This window comes from Pelmatolapia mariae, linkage group LG6 (assembly GCF_036321145.2).
Source record: "Pelmatolapia mariae isolate MD_Pm_ZW linkage group LG6, Pm_UMD_F_2, whole genome shotgun sequence".
Taxonomy (NCBI): Eukaryota; Metazoa; Chordata; class Actinopteri; order Cichliformes; family Cichlidae; genus Pelmatolapia; species Pelmatolapia mariae.
This window is the reverse complement of record NC_086232.1, coordinates 12,834,732-12,858,340: the sequence shown is the minus strand read 5'-3', so window position 1 is coordinate 12,858,340 and position 23,609 is coordinate 12,834,732. Positions and strand designations below refer to the sequence as shown.

The 23,609-nt window shown below is 44.2% G+C and overlaps 1 protein-coding gene across 1 annotated transcript; it reads left to right on the top strand.

Moving 5' to 3' along the window:
- The first annotated feature begins 1,211 nt into the window (after positions 1 to 1,211).
- LOC134629680 (zinc finger protein GLIS2-like) lies at positions 1,212 to 13,983 on the top strand. The gene is made up of 5 exons (XM_063477205.2): positions 1,212 to 1,251; positions 1,371 to 1,939; positions 9,404 to 9,522; positions 9,871 to 9,986; positions 13,304 to 13,983. Exons 1-5 carry the CDS (start codon positions 1,212 to 1,214, stop codon positions 13,981 to 13,983), a joined length of 1,524 nt encoding a protein of 507 aa, XP_063333275.2.
- Positions 13,984 to 23,609: the final 9,626 nt, after the last annotated feature.

Genomic DNA, 23,609 nt, shown 5'->3' with positions numbered 1-23,609 from the left:
TTACAAAGCCACCCCACTGCCTCATCTCGGACTCTCTGACCATCTCTCTCTGTCCCTGATCCCTGCCTATAAACCTCTAATTCAAAGACAAAAACTATCTGTAAAAACAGTACGAGTGTGGACCGCGGAAGCCACCATAGCCCTAAAAGACTGTTTTGATAACACGAATTGGAATGTATTTGCAGAAGGATCAGACTTGGAGGGCCACACATCTGCTGTACTCTCATACATCTACTTCTGTAGTGAGAGTGTAACAACAACAAAGACTCTTAAAGTGTTCCCGAACCAGAAGCCATGGCTCAACAGTGAGGTGCGAGCCCTACTAACAGCATGTGACAGCGCCTTCAAATCAGGAGACCAACAAGTCTACAAAGAGGCACGCCAATCTCTGCTTAAAGGCATAAACGTAGCCAAGCGCAGATACAAACAGCGCATTGAGGAACACTTTAACACAAACAACTCCAGAAACATGTGGCAGGGGATCAAGACACTCACTGGCTACAAAGACAGTCGCACACAAACAAACTCCCCGGACATCACCTTACCTGAAACCCTAAACCAGTTCTTCGCTCGCTTTGAACAACAAAACAGGGACACCATCACCCACCCTGCCGTTACAAAGAGGGACGACGCTCCCATCCAGCTTGAGCAGCATCAGGTCAGAGCCACACTGCGCAGAGTCAACGCGAGGAAGGCAGCTGGCCCTGACGGTGTAGCCGGTAGAGTGCTTAAAGCATGTGCAGACCAACTAGCAGAGGTTTTCACCACCATCTTCAACCTCTCACTGCTACAGTCTGTAGTACTATCCTGCTTTAAGTCAGCCACCATCGTTCCAGTGCCCAAGAAGAACACAGTGAGCTGCTTGAATGACTATCGTCCAGTTGCTTTAACACCCATAATTGCAAAATGTTTTGAGCAACTCATCATGCCACACATTAAAGCTGCCATCCCTGCAAACTTCGATCCATACCAGTTTGCATACTGGGCAAACAGGTCGACAGAGGACGCCATAATAACAGCTCATCACTCAACCCTCACACATCTAGACAGTAGTAACACCTATGTGAGAATGCTGTTTGTGGACTTCAGCTCTGCCTTCAATACAGTTCGACCACAACTAACTGGTTAATAAACTAAAAAACTTAGGACTCAGCAGCTCACTGTGCACCAGGATATTGGACTTCCTGAGAAACAGACCCCAGAACGTCAGAATGGGAGCGCACACCTCCTTCACCCTCATTCTGAATGTAGGTATCCCACAGGGGTGTGTCCTCAGTCCCCTCTTATACTCACTTTTCACCCATGACTGTTCTCCAATTCACACCAGTAACACAATTATAAAATTTGCTGATGAGACACCACCATCATAGGACTGATCGACAACAACAATGAATCAGCCTACAGAGAGGAGGTTCAGCATCTGAAGCAATGGTGTGAAAAAAACAACCTGCGTCTGAACACAGCCAAGACCAAGGAGATGGTAATCTACTTCAGAAGAACAAAGCGATCTGAGCACTCTACCCTCTACATTGATGGGGAGGAGGTAGAAAGGGTAGAAAGCTTTAAATTCCTCGGAGTCCACATCTCGGCTAACCTTGCCTGGTCCACAAACATTTCCCACCAGGTAGGGAAAGCACAACAAAGGCTGTACTTTCTCAGGAAACTGCGTCAGTCCCAGTTACCCCAGACACTGCTAGTAAACTTCTACCGCTCCACCATCGAGAGCCTTCTGACTTACTGCTGCACACTCTGGTTCAATTGCTGCACCGCGGAGGACAAGAGGAAACTGCAGTGGATGGTGAGGGCAGCAAAGCGGGCAATTGGCACCTCACTAACCCCCCTCAGAGACATTTATACTGGCAGACTTCAGCAGAAAGTCAGCATCATCATCAAAGACCCCTCGCACCCTGGACACTCACTTTCCCCCCCCTTCCCTCTGGTAAACGTTACAGGTCCATCAGGACTTTAATGCAACCAACATTCGTAACGCTTTAAACTGTATTTATTATAACACTATTTATTATAGTTGCAACAGCACCCCCCCCCCCCCCCCCCACACACACACACACACACACACCGCACCCACTAAATGTGCAATATCACTGATCACACTGCACGTCACAATGCACCTGCTCCTCAGATGGCATGTATGTGTATGTATATATATATGTAAGCATGTATGTGGAAATATGTGTGTGTACGTATGTACGCATGCATATATGTATGTGTATGTACATATATGTATGTATGTGCGTGTATGTATGTATGGGTGTATCCGTATGTATTGTCGGCATACTGATGCCGCTCCCGATCCTTTTTTTCTGACCTGGTGAAAAACCAAAATGAACGACTCGAGACAGACTTCTTCAATTCAATCAACTTCTTTATTTCAACCCCTGCGCAGGAGGGAATCAGCTCAGCATGAAGCCTCTTGCAAATTCGAAGGGCAGTCCTTCGAACTTTACATTTATATTATTCCAAAGTTCCTTATTTACCTCCCACCTTTCCTGTTATTCTGATATCACGTTCGCCTATACGTCATACACAGTTTCAATCAAAACAACTTCTTCCTCATCTATCGTCTTCTACCTTTCCTTTTAAGGTCTTGCCCTATGTCTTAATTGTTTATGTGTGTGTGATGTACATGTCTCTATCTGTAATATGTGTGTGTGTTCCTGTCTGTACTGTAGGTGTGTGTGTGTGGGTCATGTCAAGTGTCATGAGTGTGCACTTTGTAGGTGTCAAGTGTGTTGCGCCGGGGGTTTACGCTCTCCTCCTTAGTTCTGCTTTTCTAGTCTATACTTAACCAATGTGTTAGACTGTTCTTAACGCTGCTCTTTCCCCCCGTTATCTACTGCAACTTCTGTACTATTTCTTAGTATCTCGCCTATGCATCTTTTTCCTGTGATGTTGCTTCAACTATTCTTACCCCTATAAGGTCACACAGGAGCCTGCTTAAAAGTATAATGTTTAAACAGTATAATGCTGAAAAGTATGTATGTGCGTGTATGTATGTATGGGTGTATCCGTATGTATTGTCGGCATACTGATGCCGCTCCCGATCCTTTTTTTCTGACCTGGTGAAAAACCAAAATGAACGACTCGAGACAGACTTCTTCAATTCAATCAACTTCTTTATTTCAACCCCTGCGCAGGAGGGAATCAGCTCAGCATGAAGCCTCTTGCAAATTCGAAGGGCAGTCCTTCGAACTTTACATTTATATTATTCCAAAGTTCCTTATTTACCTCCCACCTTTCCTGTTATTCTGATATCACGTTCGCCTATACGTCATACACAGTTTCAATCAAAACAACTTCTTCCTCATCTATCGTCTTCTACCTTTCCTTTTAAGGTCTTGCCCTATGTCTTAATTGTTTATGTGTGTGTGATGTACATGTCTCTATCTGTAATATGTGTGTGTGTTCCTGTCTGTACTGTAGGTGTGTGTGTGTGGGTCATGTCAAGTGTCATGAGTGTGCACTTTGTAGGTGTCAAGTGTGTTGCGCCGGGGGTTTACGCTCTCCTCCTTAGTTCTGCTTTTCTAGTCTATACTTAACCAATGTGTTAGACTGTTCTTAACGCTGCTCTTTCCCCCCGTTATCTACTGCAACTTCTGTACTATTTCTTAGTATCTCGCCTATGCATCTTTTTCCTGTGATGTTGCTTCAACTATTCTTACCCCTATAAGGTCACACAGGAGCCTGCTTAAAAGTATAATGTTTAAACAGTATAATGCTGAAAAGTATAATGCTAAAAAGCTATATAATGCTATAGAATTCCACAGTATGCAGGTGTATGTATAACTTGTACATATCTTTCTTGTGTAAATGTAAATTTGTCTGTGCTATTGTGTAAATACTTACGCTATTGTGTACTTCACACACATGGAGAGATGCCAAACTGCCTTTCATTGTTTTTGCAACAATGACAATAAAGAACTCTTCTCTTCTCTTCTCTTCTCTTCTCTTCTCTTCTCTTCTCTTCTCTTCTCTTCTCTTCTCTTCTCTTCTCTTCTCTTCTCTTCTAAAAAGAGCCTGCACATTATTCTGACTACTAAGTGTCATTAGCTCGCCCACTTTAAGCTTGTGTCACACATTCTTCTTTGTTTTGTAACGCTTTTGTTTCTTTTGTTGAATAAATTTGTTCTAAGATGGGTGTAGTCCAAGAAGTCACGAGTGTTGTGACTGTTATGAATCCGCAGGAATAAAACTTATAAAGATTTAGATTTAGATTAGGGTTACCGATCTATAACATGATGGCTTTATCCGAGCTATGAAATGACCTCGGAGTATGATCTTTTACTCGTAGCTGACTCTGGTCTTCTCAACATTCCTATCCTTTTGGATCTGAGCTCGGCCTTCGACACTATCTCTCACTCTGTCCTTTCAAAGCAGACTTTCCTCTCTTGGTATCTCTGACACACTCCTAGCCTGGCTCAAATCATATCTCCGTGACCGCTCCCAGTTTATTCAACTCAAATCATTCTGCTCTCGTCTTTTACCAGTCACTTCTGGTGTACCCCAAGGCTCAGTTTTAGGCCCTCTTCTCTTCATAATTTACATCCTCCCTCTTGGTACCATTTTCCGTAAATTTGATCTTCATTTTCACTGTTTTGCCGATGACACCCAGGTATATCTCTCCTGCAGGCCTGATTCCTCCCTCCTACCTCTTCTTTTACAGAATGCTTATCCGAATTAAAATCCTGGTTCAGCTCTAATTTCGTTAAGCTTAATGAGGATAAAACTGAAATCCTCGTTATTGGCACTAAATCCAACCTACTGAAGGCTAATCATTTCGTACTTACTATTGATAACTCCACAGTTTTGCCCTCACCTGAGGTTTAGAGCCTTGGTGTCATCCTAGACAGTTCACTATCCTATAAATCTCACATCAATAATCTCACCCGTTCTGCCTATTTCCATCTATGCAACATTAACAGAGTAGACCCAGTCTACATCCATTCTTGTCCATAGTCTCGTTACCTCCCGTATTGACAATTGTAATTCTCCTTGCATGGTCTCCCCCAAAAATTCCTCCATAAGCTTCAACTGGTTCAAAACTCTGCTGCCCGCATTATTACCAGAACCACCTCCTATCAGCACATCACCTGTGTTCTCCAGGAACTTCACTGGCTCCCTGTGAAATTGCAGATAGTGTACAAACTTCTTCTGCTCACCTTCAAGGCCCTTCATAACCTCGCTCCTCCCTACCTTTCTGACCTGTTGAGCACCATCTCTTCTGCCCGCTCACTTCGATCCTCTTCTTCTATCCAGCTTGCTGTGCCTTCTTTCCACCTCATCACCATGGGAAGCAGAGCTTTCAGCTGCTCTGCTCCCAGGCTGTGGAACTCTCTACCCCCAGGTATAAGAAACATTGATTCGCTCCCCCAGTTTAAATCCCTACTCAAAACCCATTTATTCAAATCTGCATATTCACCGTAAACCTATTGTTTGTTTATGTTGTCTTGTGCTTTTGTTTTCTTATTTTTCTTCATTGTCATTGCTCTATTATGGGTTTTATTCAGTTGTTAAGTGTGCTTGGGTCTCTTGAAAGGTGCTTTCAAATAAAATGTATTATTATTATTATTATTATTATTATTATTATTATTATTATCTTCTTATACTTAGACAAACTTATTACTTGTCATTTAAACTGTAGTTGACTCTGCCAAAGAGGTTATATTTTTGATAGCCTTTGGTTGAAAAGCTTTGAATAAATTCTGTTAAAACTTTATAGGGTGTAGAGTGGGGTCATGTTAACAATCCACTGTGACTTACCACCCCCAAGGTCTTCAAGTTCAACAATTTGATTTATTGGTCAGAAATTGACAAAAAGCCTTACAACTTAGAAAATATGATTATATGGTAATATGATTTTCACACTGCAAGTGTGCTGTGTATTGTCGACATAAAGAAGGAACCATGTAATCATGTCTCTTTTCATCTCTGACCTCTCATTCAAGGTCAGTAGACTGACCTGAAGGTCAAAGTGATAACAATGCTCAGTGTTGGGAAGGTTACTTTTAAAATGTATTCCACTACAGACTACAGAATACATGCTCCAAAATGTATTTTGTAATGTATTCTGTTACCTTACTCAATGAGAGTAACGTATCCTGAGTACTTTGGATTACTTAATATATTATCATGCTTTTTTACAACTACATGAATGTACTATTGCTGTGTGATTTATTACTATCATAGCTGGACTGGCCACGCATTTGCCCAGTGGACCGATGGTGATTTTTCATTTTTATGGGCCGATGTGTTTTTTTTTTTTTGTAACATAAACAATGAAAGGTGGTGGATTGGCCAGATGTGGCTGATGTGTAAAAATCACTTGTTTAGTGGTGGCTATGGCGGAGCTTCCACTGAGGCCAGAAGGTGGATGAGGGCAAGGGGAGGCAGGAGGAGGAGAGATCCGAGGCGGCCGCCGATCCGAGTGTCAGATGAACTGAACTTCAGGTAAGAAGTTATGACCTGCAGTCTATCTGGGTCAGATATAAACCAAGTTTAGGTGTAGTTTACTTTCGTTGTGCTGACTTTTTACAGTCAGTTACAATAACTCGTACTGTGTACTAGCTAGCATGACGGAGTTTCTATACAGCTGGGTGGGTGCTATGATGTTACTGATAGTGAACTTTATTTTATTCATAAGGTTAGTTAGTAGAGTTGCCAACCGTCCCGTAAAAAACGGAATTCTCCCGCATTCAGAGAAAATATTACGTGTTTCGTATTGAGCCGAAATGTTTGTCCCGTACTTCAGCTAGAATGGAAGAAGACACAAAGCTGGAGTTATTCTGTGTCTTTACGCTGTCAGCTGCTTCTTCTTCTCTCATTCTCTCCCCTTCCTCTCCTGTTTCTACTTCAATCATGAAACTGATCAATGATCAGCTGATCTGCTTTTCTCTCTTGTTTGTTTATCGCCCAGCGGAATCCAGCGGATGTCGCGCTAAACAACAGCAGCACGTTCAAGCTTGATCAGCTGTTGTTAGAATTTATTTACTAGTACTTTCTAATATCAGCTGATGTTTGCTGGAGCCATGGCTGTAAAAGCTGCTGGTCATGATATCGGTTTGGATATGTGGTGAGAGGGAAACATGAAGATGAAACCAGGAGATGTCCTTACTGAATCATCAGAGCTGAACAGGTGATGGAGAAACAGGTTTACCTTTTAGGTGACATGAATGAGTTGAAGGGAAGTTATGAACTGTTTCTGAGAGACAAATAACACCAGGATCCTTTTCTACGTAGCTGACAGCTGGCATCTGTGCAGGGGCGGGTCTAGCAAAGTTTTCCCAGGGGGACCAGGCAGGGCATTAACAGAGAAGGGGGGGGGGGCACAAAGAAATACTTTTCTTTCTTATTATAATTTAAAATGTCTAGCTTTTAATAAATTATTATCTGAATCTTACAACCAAAGTTTTCATCTGATGTAAAATGTACAGAAATCATACAAATACCAACAAGACAGTGTACATCACTGTCACAATAGCGTTTGTTTTCATTCAAAGGCTTTATGGCTTCTCCTATAATACCTGGTGAGCCAGTCTCTAGTCAAAATGCCCACGCCGATTTTTTTGCCCCAGTCCAGCCCTGATTACTATTACTGAAGGCTACTCGCCATACCAATAGCAACTAGATTTTTAAATCTTAAAATAAAATGAGTAACAGTAGGGTGGACATCAGGTAAGGCTGCACTTTTTGCAGCGATCTCGTATAGAAAACTATTCCGCGCCTATATAAAACAGGTTCGCGGCTCCGAACCATAGTAAAGGGACCTCTGGCTTTTATGTCTGGTTCCGTGTGGGGCTCGTAGCCAAAAACTAGCTTTTCTTTGTTGTCTTGGTCAACTTTGCTAGCGAGAGACAGAGAGAGGCATTGAAAGGCTGCTCCAACGGAGCTTATTGTTTCGGAGGAAAACACAAACACAGTGCACAGTTGAGTCTTAATAGCTTACTTACAACTGGGCTCATCAGGCACTCTTTTTGGCTGCAGTGGTTATTATTATATTTACATGCTTCCAGCTCCCGTTTCTGCTCGGTGACAGCTCGTACTTTTCCACTCTCCTTTTTCTCCCCCCCCTGGCGCTCACAGACACATAACGGGTATGGCAGTCCATTCTCCCTGCAGCACGGACTACACTGCCCATGAGGCTACATTCTTTAGGGCTATGCCTGTAACACTCTGCCTATTGCCCTCATATTAAATAATTTTTAAAGATATTTCTTCACGACATTATGAGACGCGAGATTGGGACACGCCGGTGGAAACCCAAACAAAATACCCATTAAGAGTATTTTGTTCGGGTTTCCACCGGCGTGGAATTACCAAAAATAGTGAGGGCATAGCCGAACATATGAAACAGGAAAAGACCGCCGTGTAATCCCTTTATTTCAACAAAGTAACTGTATTCTAAATACCATCTTTTTAAACGGTAACTGTAACGGAATACAGTTACTCATATTTTGTATTTTAAATACGTAACGGCGGTACATGTATTCCATTACTCCCCAACACTGACAATGCTATATAATAAGCTATATATGGGATTCTAAACATCACATTACTTTGGATGTTTTAGCTCTTCTTTAAGGTCAAATAAGGACAAATTATGTTTTTATCTTTAAAACTGTGATAATATTTTACTGCCTTTGTATTGGCAACATCTAAGGAATAATACTCAAATATCACATTATAGTTTGCACATTTGACCTCTGACCTCACTTTTATATGTCGCATCTGCTGTTCCTTCAAGTAGACCCCAGAACATGTTATATTTCTAGATATAACCTGAAGCAAAAGAGAGTGAGCTGTCTAGTTAGTTAGAAATATACTCTATTATAATGTTATATAATAAGCTTAAGTTATTTATGTCCACTTATTTACAAATCAATACCTATTATCCATGACGAACTCCTACATAATATAAATTTAATCAGAGAAAACATCTATCATGCTGCCCACATCTGATTTTTAGTTCAATATAAACTTTCTAAAAATGTGTTTAAAATGAAAAACAAAATACATTTATAGAAAATACTATTGCCTATTGGCTTGTTTTGTCTAGGATGATTCTGCTTTTTAATTTTATTTTTAATTTACATCGAATTTATAGATATAAAATCCATATCCTGGGACGATGCTGAAAATGCTGGAAGCAGTGGCTTATTTTCTCTTTGTTTTTCTTGTCTAAGTTTAATCCATAGAACTGTAGATACTAAAAGTTGCTTTTAATGACTTCTTGAAAGCATAATTAGGTGAGGCCAGTATACTGTTCAAACATTTTAAATAATAAAAAAAAAAACAGTGACATAAAAAGAAAAAAACATCAAGTGTCCTAAAAAGGTCACAATCAGGTTTCTTATCAGCCATCCGCTTGATTCCCTCTTCTGTCCTCCAGTGCCACCTGTTGTTCGATTCGCTGCAGGACCTGGTGGATCACATCAACGACTTCCATGTCAAGCCTGAAAAGGATTCTGGATACTGCTGCCGATGGGAAGGCTGTGCTCAAAATGGGAGGTATTCTGTGGCTTCATTCCATTGTCGTGAGGGCACAAAGCATATTTCTCATTAAATTTATACCGGTCTCTAGGTAACGGCTGTGAAAAGCAATGTAATTTCCTAAGTAATGCCTTAAAAAACAAAGACACAAAAACATGTTAGCAATAGTTAAGAAGCTAGAATCCAGTGTGACAGGTTATCAGAGTGAGTCATGACCTTTTCAGTATCATACAAGTACCATATGTCAGGCTTCCAAGATAAGACACATTTGAATATCAGCAGCCACATCCTAGGTAAAGATGCTGGAAACAATAAAAGCTGCATGTCTTGATTGTAAATGTGTGATTGATTTGTTATGATTTCTAGGTATAAAATGCTGATTCATATCCGCACACTTACCAGTGAAAAGCCACACCATTGTCCCACCTGTAACAAGAGCTTCTCATGTCTGGAGAACCTGAAGATACACACACTTACTTGCACATAGGTCTGTTCATTCAAAGCTGTGCAGTTTTCAGTTTTTATACCACAGATGTCAGACACACAGTGTTGATACAGTAATTTCCTCTCACAGCCATTGTGCTGTACTGGCAAGCACCTGTAGCTCAAAATAATGCCCCACCAACACAGTAAAGTTTGCTAAAAATACTGCAGCAGTTTTGGCAGATTTAACATATATTTCATTGAACTCACAAGCTGTCAAAAACACAGCTTGAAATGAATTACAGTGTTGGCTAGAATTTCTTTATTAGCCACATTATTTTGAACCCACCTCTTGTCTGATCAGGATTACGTTTGTAGTAATGACTTGACTGGTTGTACTCTGGTTATACTCTTATATAAAAGCGAGTGCGACTGCAAGTGATCACAGACCTGGTTTTTGACTTCAAAGCAACCATTTTGAAGGCAAGGGGATGGCAAGTTCATTGCACATGCTTGCAGTAGTTCTGGTTATGTTGCATTCTCCAACCACTGTTTTCAATGATTGACAGGTGACTGAATAATGGGACTAAAACACCAGCAGTAGACATTAAGCTAGTACGACAAACGTATTCGGTAAACAGTATCTTAGTTTAACATAGAGCAATATTATCATTCATTTGGAGCTGTGTGTGTATTCAATAGACAAATGTAAGCAGAACCTTTAGCTTCACACCACCTTTAGCTTTTTTTCTGGTCTCTTCCACCTCACTTTGAAAATGTCTCTAACTGTGTTAGCTGTTTGCTGCCGAGCACTGTTAGCTTTATGGATTTTGGAAACTGTCTTTCACATTCTTAAACACCACATAATTAAAAACACTTCTATCAGCTACCAGCCATCTTCTCTACAGATATGCTTTCCAGTATGTGCTGTGAAATGTAAATTACATCAACTGTTTCCAATATGAAAAAATTTAGCTACAAAATCCCGGTAATGGGGAAATGGTTTTAGAAGTAATGAACTGCTTCATGTATTACCTTATATACTGGTTCTTGCATTAATGTGCAGCTTCGTCTTCTTTCCTAGACAGTGTCATGACACAAGTGTCACATATGTATAGAACTGTGATATAGTCTGTTTGTAGCCTGCTTGACACATTAAAAATAGTCAAAAGTGAAACAGCAAGCACCATGATGCACACTTGTAACCCTTTAATACCAGCAAACATCCAACTATGCGGAATCTATGCTGAAACAAAGAATTTCTTTTTTAACTTTGTTTTTCAGAAAAGGAGTGGCCTAATCCTTACCTAAACCTACCAGGCTCAAAGAAAACATTTGATAGTTTTGTTTTCACAAGCTGTACTTGTGATCAGTAACCTCATCTTAAATGTCGTTATACAATGTGACATAATCGAGCATTTCCAACCAACAGCTTCTATGCTTACATTTTCTTTTCTGGAAAAACACTTTTTAATGACTATTTTGTGTACCTGTAATGTGTCTTTTGTTGCAGACCATGTTTACCGTTTCATGGCTGTGGCCTCTTTGAGCAGGATAATGCATCCTGCCACAAAGCAAAAACTTCTGGGGTGGTTTGAAGAGCACAAAAATGACTCTAAGGTTTTGACTTGCCCTACAGACTCCCCAGATATTAGTCCAGTTGAGTAACTGTGGGATGTGCAGACAAATGGGTCTGACTCATGCAAGCCCCACCTCACAACTTCAAGGACTTAAAAGACTCTCGATGCAGATACAACAGCACACCTTCAATTGTCTAGTGGAATCTGTGCCTTGACAGGTAAAGGCTTTTTGGCAGCAAAAGAGGAACCAACATAGTATGAGGCAGTTGATGATTGATCAGTGTATACAGCAGTGTATACAAACCGTTTCACATTGGACTGGGTAACAATGACAAAAGTGAAACATGAGGAAACATTGTGAATTAGTGTATTAATGCTGGCAATTGAGTTTTTTTTTAATTAATTAATGGCAAAATGGCAGATTAGCTTGAGATAAAAGACTGAAACATCCTGTGAAGTTGAGGCATACAACCATGTGTCCTGCTGGTAAAGTTTCTGGGCTGCCTTTCCTCATAACAGCCATCCCTCAAGACTTCCTCCATTTGAAGCAATGCACTATCACAGATTGTAACATCTAGTCCTTTTACTGAATCAATTTTAATTTTTTTTGTGTGTGATTGGCAACAAACGTGCTGATCTTAAAAGTTTTGAAAGCCCTTTGTTAATCTCATTTGGGAATATGCCAGTTACATTTTTCCAACTACAAAAACAAGTGTCTTTTCCTTGTAGCTTTTACCTGTTTAGCCAGTGCCAGAAAAACATTTTCTTGTAAAAGCATCATTTACTTTAGAATAGAACAGTATAGAAACCTTATTATGAAATATTAGTGGTTGCTGAGTGCTTGAGCCCTCAAGCTGGTGTACCATGGTCTTGAACCACTGTTTTGTGGTATTCTTTGTAAAGGATAACGTTGTCTGTCAAGCGAAAAGCCCCCACTCAAGCTCCCTCCGACACTTAAAAATCCTTACAGAAATGGAAACCAAGGCACCATAAAAAAACACAATACAAAAATTGGGTATCATTTTTTTCCCTCGTCCACTTTCCCATGTTTGCTTCTTTGTTAACAGAATTTAATGTGGTATGTGTCTGACATCTTTTGTTTATCGTTTGTTGTTTGCAGTACCTTACAGTACTGTTTTCTTCAGTCAGCTGAGACTGAAGAAGTCACTTGGACAAGTGACTAAACATTTTTTCGAATTAAAAAGAAACATCCAGATGACTCAACTTTTTGGTATTTACTTATCTGGATGATTAATCTTCTCATGTTTTTCTTCAGAAACAGCTCCCTTCAACAAACATCTTACTGCAACCTCTTTTGGCTGGGTACCCACAAACGAGTTTGTGAATTTACACTATTTAACTTCCTGCTTAAATAAAAGCTACAACACACACACACACACACACACACACACACACACACACACACACACACACACACACACACACACACACACACACACACACACACCTTCACCTCTCAAAATACTACTCTCTCCCATTCTCCCAGTGAGGCTCTTACAAAAGGTGACATCTTGGGATTTGACCATTAAAAATAAAGTATTTGTCATTATGCAGTATTTTAATCTTTTTCGTTCTTTTAAAAAGTGTCACACCAGAATAACACTTTCTTCTTTGTTCCTTTCCCTGTAAAGCAATGACACACCATGAATCTTAAGAGTTAGAAACAAACTGACAACATCCTTCTCTGTTTTCATTTCTTCATTTCTGTTCCCTCCATTTCTCCTTTCCTTTGTCCTTCTGTTTCTGACTCATATTTGTTTGTTTCTCTTTTCTTCCAGGGGAAAAGCCCTACATCTGCCCCTATGAAGGCTGCAGCAAGCGCTACTCCAACTCTAGTGACCGCTTCAAGCACACTCGCACCCACTACGTGGACAAGCCTTACTACTGCAAGATGGCAGGCTGCCTGAAGCGCTACACAGACCCCAGCTCCCTACGCAAGCACATCAAGGCTCACGGGCACTTTGTTGCCCAGGAGCCAGGAAGTTCAAGCAGGTCAGGGACAGGGCTGGGCCTTCCTACCCACCAGAGTGCCACTGAACAGCCCTCTGTAGGCGGGGCTCCTGTCATCATCCCTGGGGCTGCTGCAGCCCTTCTTGGGGGCCTTGGGACCTCCTTGCAACTCTCTGCTTTCTGCCATGCCAGAGCTCTAGGCCACCACCGGGCACCGCTCTTTTCCATGGGTGGAGGAGGAGGAAGCATGGGATCGCTCAGCCTTTCAGACTCCCCACTGTTGCGCTTTGGACTTTCAGCTGCGTCTATGTTTGGGTTGGGGGCTTTGGGAGGTCTGGGGCAGGTGGCAAGAAGGGAGCCAGAGGACGGGGAGGAATCAGAGGAAGGAGAGGACGGGGAAGTGCTGAACCTCTCTGCAGGCGTTGGGGTGAGACGAAGTGACGCTTTGTCCTGGGTGGTGGTTCCATCAAGGGCGCTACTCCTCAAACCAGCTGTTGTTAATTAAGATGAACTGATCATGGAAAATCATGGAAAATCCAGATAATTCTGTCTACAGTCCTTCAGTGTATGGCTACGTCATTTCCCTTTGTTGATATATTGTTGCTCTTTAAAACAGGACCTTTACTTCCTCATTTGGGTGTTGTATTAAGGGGTTAAACCAAAGGTGTAGATCTCTGTGAAGCTGGTGGCTCCTGACAAAACACTAGTATTTAATGCCCTGGGATGAAAACTAACATAATCTTAGTTATTATGTTTTACTAACATAATGCAGTGCATATGACTGTGGAAAGCTTTTGCGGGTGTATAAGGTTATAAAAATCACTTCCACATTTAGAGCCATGCAACAGTTCACCCATTCCAACCAATAATAACTAAAGACAGACTTGAGTACAGCGGTCTTGTAATGAGCAAAACTCTAGCAGGGCCTTTTTGTACTGCATTACAGTTAGTTTTTACACCATACATGCATTTAGCTGTCTTAACTTTGAAAAGGTCAGTTCACCCATATTGCAAAGAAAAGAAAAAAAAGGTCAGATCCCTAACCGGAGCATGCAGATCCACTTTGTATTTTCTGACATTGACCTGAGATACCTACTGAGTGTCATGGTCCCCGTGTCTGCCCAGCCGGCCCCGCAAGGCTACATGTGTTTTGTATTCTTTCTCTCCCTCTCCCTCTCTCTCCTCTCTGCCTGGGTGGAGCTCACTGCGGGCTCCCGCCCTTGGCCCACACACCTGTTCGCGATTAGCTGTCATTACCTGTCCACTATTTGAGGCTGGGACGCAGATCCTCTCGTCGCTGGATGATTGTGCGAGACACGTTAGTGATCCCCTCAGCTCCCGTGAATCTTTGCTTAAGTGTTTTGTGACTTGCGAGTAATTTCCCTCTCCTATGTGATAGTTTTCCTCCCCGGACCTGTGACCTTCCTGCTCTGTGAACGTGTGTGAGTTTGGGCGTGAAGACGAGAACGAGTGTGAGAGAGATTCCCCTTGGACCTTTGGAACCCTGGATTTTCCACCTCACTGTATATATTCTCCACTGGTGTTGTAAATAAACTACGTTTGGAAACGTCAACCTGCTCTGCGCTTGAGTCCCTGCTATTGACCGTGACAGAATCATCCAGTCAAGAAATTGGACTCAGCAGATTCGGCAACCTCGACCCCCACTCCCGCCACACTGGCTGCGATGCTGGAGCGACATGAACAAATGTTTATTCACATTCGGGCAGAGCTCGCAAACCTCACGCAGGCCGTGGCCCAGCAAACACCTCTGCCGGCAACTCCACCCACCGCCGAGGTGCCAGCTCCAGCAGTAAGTGCCACACCACCTGCTCCTACACCTGTTCAATCTGACAGATTTCTTCCTACACCGAGAGCTTTCACTGGAGAGTTTGATAAGTGCGCTGGTTTCCTCACTCAATTTGCCCTTCAGTTTCGCCAGCAGCCGCAAGCCTTTTCTAATGATGGTGCGAAAATCGCTCATATTGTCCAGTTGCTCCAGGATCGTGCTCTGACCTGGGCACTAGCTGTGCTTCAAGTTAACCCTGAAATCACTTTTTCTGATTTTCTTGATAAGTTTAAAAGTGTGTTTGACAGGGAATCCACTGCAGCCACCGCCGGCCAACGCTTACTCGTGCTCAAACAAGGTAAGCGGAGCATGGCCGATTTTTCTATTGATTTTTCTACTTTGGCTGAGCAGACGAAATGGGGGGAAGAGGCTCTTAAAAGTGCATTACTCGCTAATATTAATGATGGGATAAAGAATGAACTGATGCTTCGTGAACTGCCTTCCTCCCTGGATGCTCTTATGACCCTGTAAAGATTGTGCACGGTCCCTTCCCCTCCACCGTCTGTACGATTGCGCCATCAGTCTCTTTCCCAGAGCCCTGTTGCCATCTAGCCGACTATACAGCCTCACCCAGCCCGAGAGAGATGCTATGGAACGTTACATCACGGAGTCGCTCGCAGCGGGGTTGAGTCGCCCTCTTCCCCTCTTGCGGCTGGGTTTTTCTTTGTGGACAAGAAGGATAAGTCGCTTCGTCCATGTATTGACTATCAGGGCCTTAACCAGATCACTGTAAAGAACAAGTATCCTTTGCCGTTGCTTTCCTCTGCTTTTGACCTGCTTCAGGGCATGACTGTCTTTACCAAACTAGACCTGCGCAACGCTTACCATCTGGTGCGAGGGGGATGAGTGGAAGACTGCATTCAATACACACTTGGGCCACTTTGAGTATCTCGTGATGCCTTTTGGTCTGACCAGTGCTCCCGCTGTGTTTCAAGCCATGGTTAATGATGTGCTTTGTGATTTTGTTAACCACTGTGTTTTTGTGTACTTGGATGACATTCTGATCTTTTCTAAAACACTCGCGGAGCACCAAGTTCATGTGAGGCAGGTCCCGCAACGCCTCTTGGAAAACTGGCTCTTTGTGAAGGGGGAGAAGTGCGAGTTCCACGTGACCTCGGTGGCTTTTCTGGGCTATATCATCGAGAGGGGGAACTTAAGGAATGACCCAGAGAAGGTGCGAGCGGTGGTGGAGTGGCCCACACCTCCAAATCGCCGGCAACTGCAACGCTTTTTGGGATTCGCAAACTTCTACAGACGATTCATTCGTGATTTCAGCAGAATCGCTCTCCCTCTCACTAAACTCACCTCTCCAAAAGTTCCTTTTCAGTGGGATTCTGCCGCTCAGCAAGCCTTCACCCTGCTCAAAGAGATTCACCACTGCACCCATTCTCTGGCAACCGGACCTCACACGGCACTTCGTTGTGGAAGTGGACACATCGGATACATGTGCCTTCTATTCTCGCCGTCTCTCTCCCGCAGAATGTAACTATGATATCGGGGACCGGGAGCTCCTAGCCATCAAGCTTGCCCTGGAGGAGTGGAGACATTGGTTGGAGGGAGCAGCGGAGCCGTTTATCATATGGACGGATCACAAAAATCTGGAATAACTTTGCTCGACCAGACGTCTCAATTCCTGGCAAGTCAGGTGGGCGCTGTTCTTTACTCGTTTTGACTTTACCATCACCTACAGGCCAGGGTCACGAAACGTGAAGCCAGACGCCCTGTCCCAGCAGTTCTCCGTCACGGGGGAGGAATCGGACCCCGGACCCGTTCTCCCGGCCGCCTGTGTGATTGGAGCTGTTCCTTGGGAGATCGAGTCACTAATCCAGGAGGTGCAAGAAACCGAACCAGATCCGGGAACCGGTCTGCCCGACCGCCTCTTCGTTCCTTCGGCCGTCCGCCCTCAAGTTATCCAGTGGGCTCACACTGCCCATTTTTCGTGCCATCCGGGGGTCCTCTGCACCATATCCTTCCTCCGACGCTACTTTTGGTGGCCCACCATGGCTAAGGATGCCCGGGAGTATGTATCAGAGTCTGCCGCCCTCTACAGGTAACACCACAATACTTACCATTGTTGACCGTTTCTGTAAGGCTGCACACTTCGTCGCCCTCCTGAAGCTCCCCACTACCCTGGAGACGGCTTGGCTCCTCACCTCCCATGTGTTCAGGCTCCACGGGATCCCCGAGGGCATCGTCTCAGACAGAGGGCCGCAGTTTACATCCTGAGTATGGAGGGAGTTCTGCTCCGTGCTGGGGGCCAAGGTCAGTCTTTCTTCCGGATTCCATCCAGAGTAATGGACAATCGGAGTGGGCCAACCAGGAGCTTGAAGCTGCCCTCCGCTGTGTCGCCTCACATAACCAATCGACCTGGAGTGAACAGCTTCCGTGGATTGAATACGCACAAAACAGCCACACCTCTACCGCCACGGGCAAGTCTCCTTTTGAAGCGTCCCTGGGTTACCTTTGCTGCCAGCGATCGAAGGTGAGCACACTGTTCCCTCTGTGCAGGCTCACCTCCGTAGGTGTCGCCGTGCCTGGCGTGCGCTCTACTCCGCACAGCAGAACGGAACAAGGCTCTCGCTGACCGTCATCGGACACAGGCCCCAGAGTATACCGTCGGACAACAGGTATGGCTGTCTACTCGTTTTGTGCCATTACGGACCAAATCCAAAAAACTGTCACCCCAGTTTATTGGTCCTTTTCCCATAGACGCTATTGTCAATCCTCTGTCCGTCCGTCTCAAACTGCTGTGCAACATGTGCGGTCATGTGTCCCAGGTCAAGCTGGTGCTCTCCAGCCCATTGTGCCCTCCTTCCAGGCCTCCGCCGCATTTTTACTCCAAAGAGAAACAAAACCACATCGCTGCACAGCTAAATAACAGAAGTTAGGGAATATGTGTAATCTGAGTGACCTGAGCCTCCATAAACCCATCTTCTTATTTTCATCTACATCTTTTTTTTTTTTTTTTTTTTTTTTTTTAAACCTGTCCCGTTTGGTTCTTTTGCCATCAGAATTATTGTCTAAAGGCGAAGAAAGATGCCCAACGGATTTACTTTACCAAATGGACCATCCCAGCCTTGCCGTAATGGTCCATTTGACTTACCTTTTATTGTTTATTTTATTTTATTTTTTTTTTACTTGCTAGATACGGGACAGGGGAAAAGAAAAGGGAGAAAGAAAGAGGGGGAAAAAAAAAACAGCGGAGAAGAGGGACGGGGATAAAGGGCAAAAAACAAAAACCAACAAAATAAGCAGACAAAAAATACATATATCGATCACCTGGATCACCTGTTGAGAAAGAAAAAAGAAAACAAGCAGAAGAAAACGAGAGTAATAGAATAAACAACATCACAATGATATATGGGAATATAACACTAAATACTTAATATTAAACATTATTGTGCAGCACGTAAGATCGACAGCGCACAGTGTGCTTTGAGGTAGGAGCCAAAAAGGGTGTAGTTTGTGTGTGTGATCACCTGTGTGTACACCTGTGAGCATGAGCGCGCTTGTATTTAAAAGGTTCCTTAATGTAATGATCTGCTAGAGGGTGTGGGGGGCCACAGTCCCATCCTCCAGGGCATGAAGCAGGTATGGAGGAGATCAAAACTCCAGACATCCAGAGGCCCCCAGAACACAAGAGACCAAGGAAGACCAACAGAGGGGCAGCCGCGCCACTGTCCCAGAAAGAGCTGAGGAGAGTCCCAGATGAGGGATCACTCAGCAGCCGCGGAGCAGAAGCCAGGGGGGGTTGCAGTGACGTGCCCGTGAGCTCCGCCGGCAGCCAGCTGTGCCTGAGTGACCGAGCCCCAGGCCGAGAGGCCGAGGGCACCCCACCCCCGAAGTGGCCCGAGCGAGCCCCAGGTTCCAGGCCCCGATAAGCAGCCACCAAGGAGTGAGCCGGTGTGTACCCGGACGCCCACCCCCGGACACAAAGAACCACCAACGCATCGATGTCTGAGGGCGTCTGCCACCGGCAGGGGAAGTGGTGGGGGGAGATAGGCCTCCAAACCTTGGAGGGCCTGAGATGTCCCCAGAGAGGTGGCGTCTGATACCCAACCTGACATATAGACACAGACATACAGGCAAACTCAAATACAAACATCCATTCCCACCCTCATGCTCTCATAGGCAATTACTCCACACTCAACCAACGTGGAGACAGACATAAAGAGACGCTGTACACACAATCACACTCCCCAAGCGTACTCTAAGAACCGGGTCTAGGTACCCTTGCCCCTGGAGGGGGAAACTGCACCCAGACCCAGGTGGTGTTACCCTTTTCCCTGCAGTGGGGAGAAGCAGACTGCCCCGACTCCGCAGCAGCAGGGAGGCCCCACACACCAGACCCCAGTCGGACGGCCAACTCCTCCTCCTAGCCCCCCCGCTCCAGCAGGCCGCAGAGACCGGGGGTGTGAGAAGACTCCAAACCTCCCTCTACCCGCTCATATGTAGTGTTGATGTATATGTGTTCTAAGGTGCAATTAAAACCCAGGAGGGCATGGAGCTACCTGCCAGAGAGCAGCAGGTAAGCACATAGCCCCTCCTGATAGCCCTCAATGTCTACGTGTATTTAAAATTGAGAGGTGGGCAACGACGCCAGGGGTGAGGTTATACACCCTGATGGTAATTTGGAGTCCGTGTTGTGAGCCCACCCCCAAGATCCTATATGTATGTGTTATGAGAGTGTGAGTAATGTGAATGTCTAAGTTGTGAGATAAAATTGAGGCAGAGGCAGCCAGAAGGGGACAGAGGGGGGGGGGGATGCCTCCTCTGCACCCTGGTGACACACCCCTACCCCAAGGCCCTGCATGTGTGGGTGATTGTGGTGGAGCGGGAAGAGGGAGGCAGCTGGAGATGGGGAGGGAAGAAAGGGAGGGGCAAGTGACCCCTCCCTGGGGCCAGCTCCCCCGCTGACCCCAGTAGGCACCCCCATACTCTGCAACCCGCCAGGGAAAGGGGGCCCAGGCCCATCCGGACCAGGGCCCAGTGCAGCAGCGCCGCCCGGCCCCACAGAGCCCGGGACAGCCCACCCGACCCCATTACAGAGAAAACTGCACCCACCCCATCATCCACTCATCTTCCAGACTACGCAAGACAATAGACGCCCAGGCTGAGATCTTCCTCCACCTCTCCTATATCTCCCCCTCCTGCAGAGAGAATTCCTGAGGAGAGGAAAGCTCCTGCAAGATGTGACAACCTCCCCCACCAGTTGAAGAGTCCCCCAGGTGGCTCGATGCACTGGCGGCGCCCTGCGCCAGGACTGGGCCCCCATATACCCACCCGCCCACAACCCCAGCAACACACCAACCAGGACCCGAGCCCCCGAGGCCCGGCCAGGGCCCCAGCCCAGAGACGGAGCGCCCCCAGAACCTCACGCCCGTCCCGGACCCACCCAGGGGCAGCCAGGCTACCAGGTCAGTAACCCACGTCCGTCAGCACAGACCCTCCCCTAGCCCCGCTGCACGCAGCCACGAGGAAACCGTCACCTAAGAGCCAACAGAGCCCTTAATTGGCCATGACCGCTACCCCGGGTTGAGCCCCCCAAGGAAGATGCTCCTGGGGAACCCCCCGACGCCCTAAGCCTGTCCCTACCCCCACACCAATCACAACAGTGAAGGTGGGACAACCCCCACAGAGTGCTTCCATCGATTAAGATTGTTTCCTCAACAATAAAGCTGTGAGGAAACAAGGATGTGGGGAGCAATAGGAAGTACAGTCCACACGCCAAAACACACAACTGTGTAATATTAAAACATACAATGTAGAGCTACCCTTGATACATTTGATTTTATTTGAGCAAAGGTGTTTACACAATGTTTCTGCATATGAAGAGGTAATTATGTGTTTATGGAAAAGATTTTGCACAGCAGTCTGCTTATAGATTGTACTTAAGTCAGTTTGAAATCATAAGCTTTGACTCAGTCTGATCATGTAAAGGTTTCTGTGGTTTCAGTTTGGTACACCAGTTGCTACGTGCAATATGTACTCCTGGTATATCCCCTCACCTGCTTAATTTCCAAGCCAAAAGCAAACAGAATAATTGCCTTGCCTCCAACCCCCAAGAAACACTAAATCACGAGAGGTCTCACGCTACACAGGACAATGTCAGCAATTATCTCACTAATTTGCACATAGAAAAGTGCTCAGTGTTGCTCTCATCTCCACTGCTGTTTATTTTAGCTAACAGTAAAACCTTGACTCAGACTTAGAACACAATGACGTGTGACAGATTTTATTCAACACAAAGCTATATTGACCATGTGATTTTTCTAATCGCAAGAAGAACGAACAACCCCCCCCAAAAAAAACAAACATATTGACACAAGTGAAGGTCAGAGCTCCTTTACTCGCAGATTATATTAGCTTAGTGTTTGTTGTACTAATCGTTTCAAGACAATGGTCTAAACAGGATCAGCCCTGCCTGAAGGAATCATTCTTATGGGTAGACAAAGGTGTGTATACGGCAATAATGATTACACATTTGCTTTGAACAAACACTGAGACGTGGCATAAGTAGGAACAGGAAAACAAAGCAGTCTGTCCAGCAGCAGTGAAGGGGAAGTGTTTGACGATGGCCACACATGGCCAGTATCTGTGTTGACCTGTTTGCACATCCTGATCAGTATTTCAAAGGTGCCCCAGTAAGTGCCTTGTGTTTCAGCTAAACTATATCACTCAGTATATGGAACATATGTACTCAGCTGTAAAGTGCATATATATGCTTTTTTTTAAAATTACATTTTAGGAAACGTTAAACTTTTTAAAGGCTTGACAACAGATGTGATTTGTACATCAGGGCGACTGCAACACCTTTTAAACACTCCACTAGTGTTTATGACTATGGCAATGACTCAGTGTCAATAAATGCATTAATGGAGAGAGTGTGACACCATTGTGTATTTTTTGTGTTGTGATGTTTTTTGTTTTGTTATTTTAGAAGTTGGAATAGAAGAACACATGGTAGAAAAAAGAATTGTTATAAATTAGGGTTTTTCTTACTGTGCGTGTCCACTCTTATTTGTGTTTTTGCCCACTCACAGTTGGAGTTTACTTACCTAGTCAGTTTTGAAGATTAACAATGACTAACACTGAGCAGTGCTGATTTTCTAACACTGGAAAATAACTCAAAATGTTAGAAATATTCCAGTGTTAGAAAATCAGCACTGCTCAGTGTTAGTCATTGTTAATCTTCAAAACTGACTAGGTTACTTTTAAAAATATAACACTGTCAAAAGTGTTCATTTAACACTCAACGGTGTTATATTTAACACTCAGAGGAGTGGACTCATATAGACACTCTCTAGTGTCAGTTTAACACTGGAGATTTTGCTGTGTGGAAAGCAGGAAAAAGCAGACAAACAGGTATCTTCTTCTCGATGTAAAAGATTACCACGTGAATGTTACTGATAGCTCCAAGGAGAAACAGAAAATGGTCGTTATAATAATACATCTCCACGTCTCAGGTGACATATTAACAATAAAACGTCTCTGATGGGTGTTGCAATGGCATGCCTGTCACAGCTTTGGTTATAGTAAAGGCCCTCCTCCCCTCCAGGTAGGTAATTGTAGGCGAGAAAGAAAATTAGTAAATATCTGACATGGAAATACACCTTTGTGATGACAGCCTTAGGTTTCAGCACTTGGAGAAGTAATACACTTGTATAAGCATTGTAAAACAGCAATCTTTCTCTGGACTGAAGACAGTGGATTGGTTGCAACAAGTTTTATACCTCCAATCCAAAATGCATGGGGTGATGACACTCAAAATCAAATCAAATCACTTTTATTGTCACATCACATGTGCAGGTACACTGGTACAGTACATGCGAATGAAATTCTTGTGTGCGAGCTTCACAAGCAACAGAGTTGTGCAAAAATACAATAACGTAAAACAAGCAAAATATAAGAATGGCTAAATCTGAGAGTAATAAATATATGTACAATATATAAGAGTGTATGCATTACTGGATGTGTATACTAAATATGTTTTTCTACGTGTGTGTGTGTGTGTATACATATTTTACAAATTAAATAGATTAAACAATAAAATAAAATATATAAAATATACAGAGGTTGGTAGTTGGACATGTGCAAAACAGTGGCATTAATGTACAGTATGGAGTGCATAATGTTGAAGTTCCAGTAGTGAAGGTGAGGTGTCTATGACGTGTTCAGCAGTCTGATGCCCTGATGGAAAAAGCTGTCTCTCAGTCTGCTGGTACAGGACCGGATGCACTCAATCTGCAAATGCTCACTTAGACCCCTAGTCCCCACCCTAACCC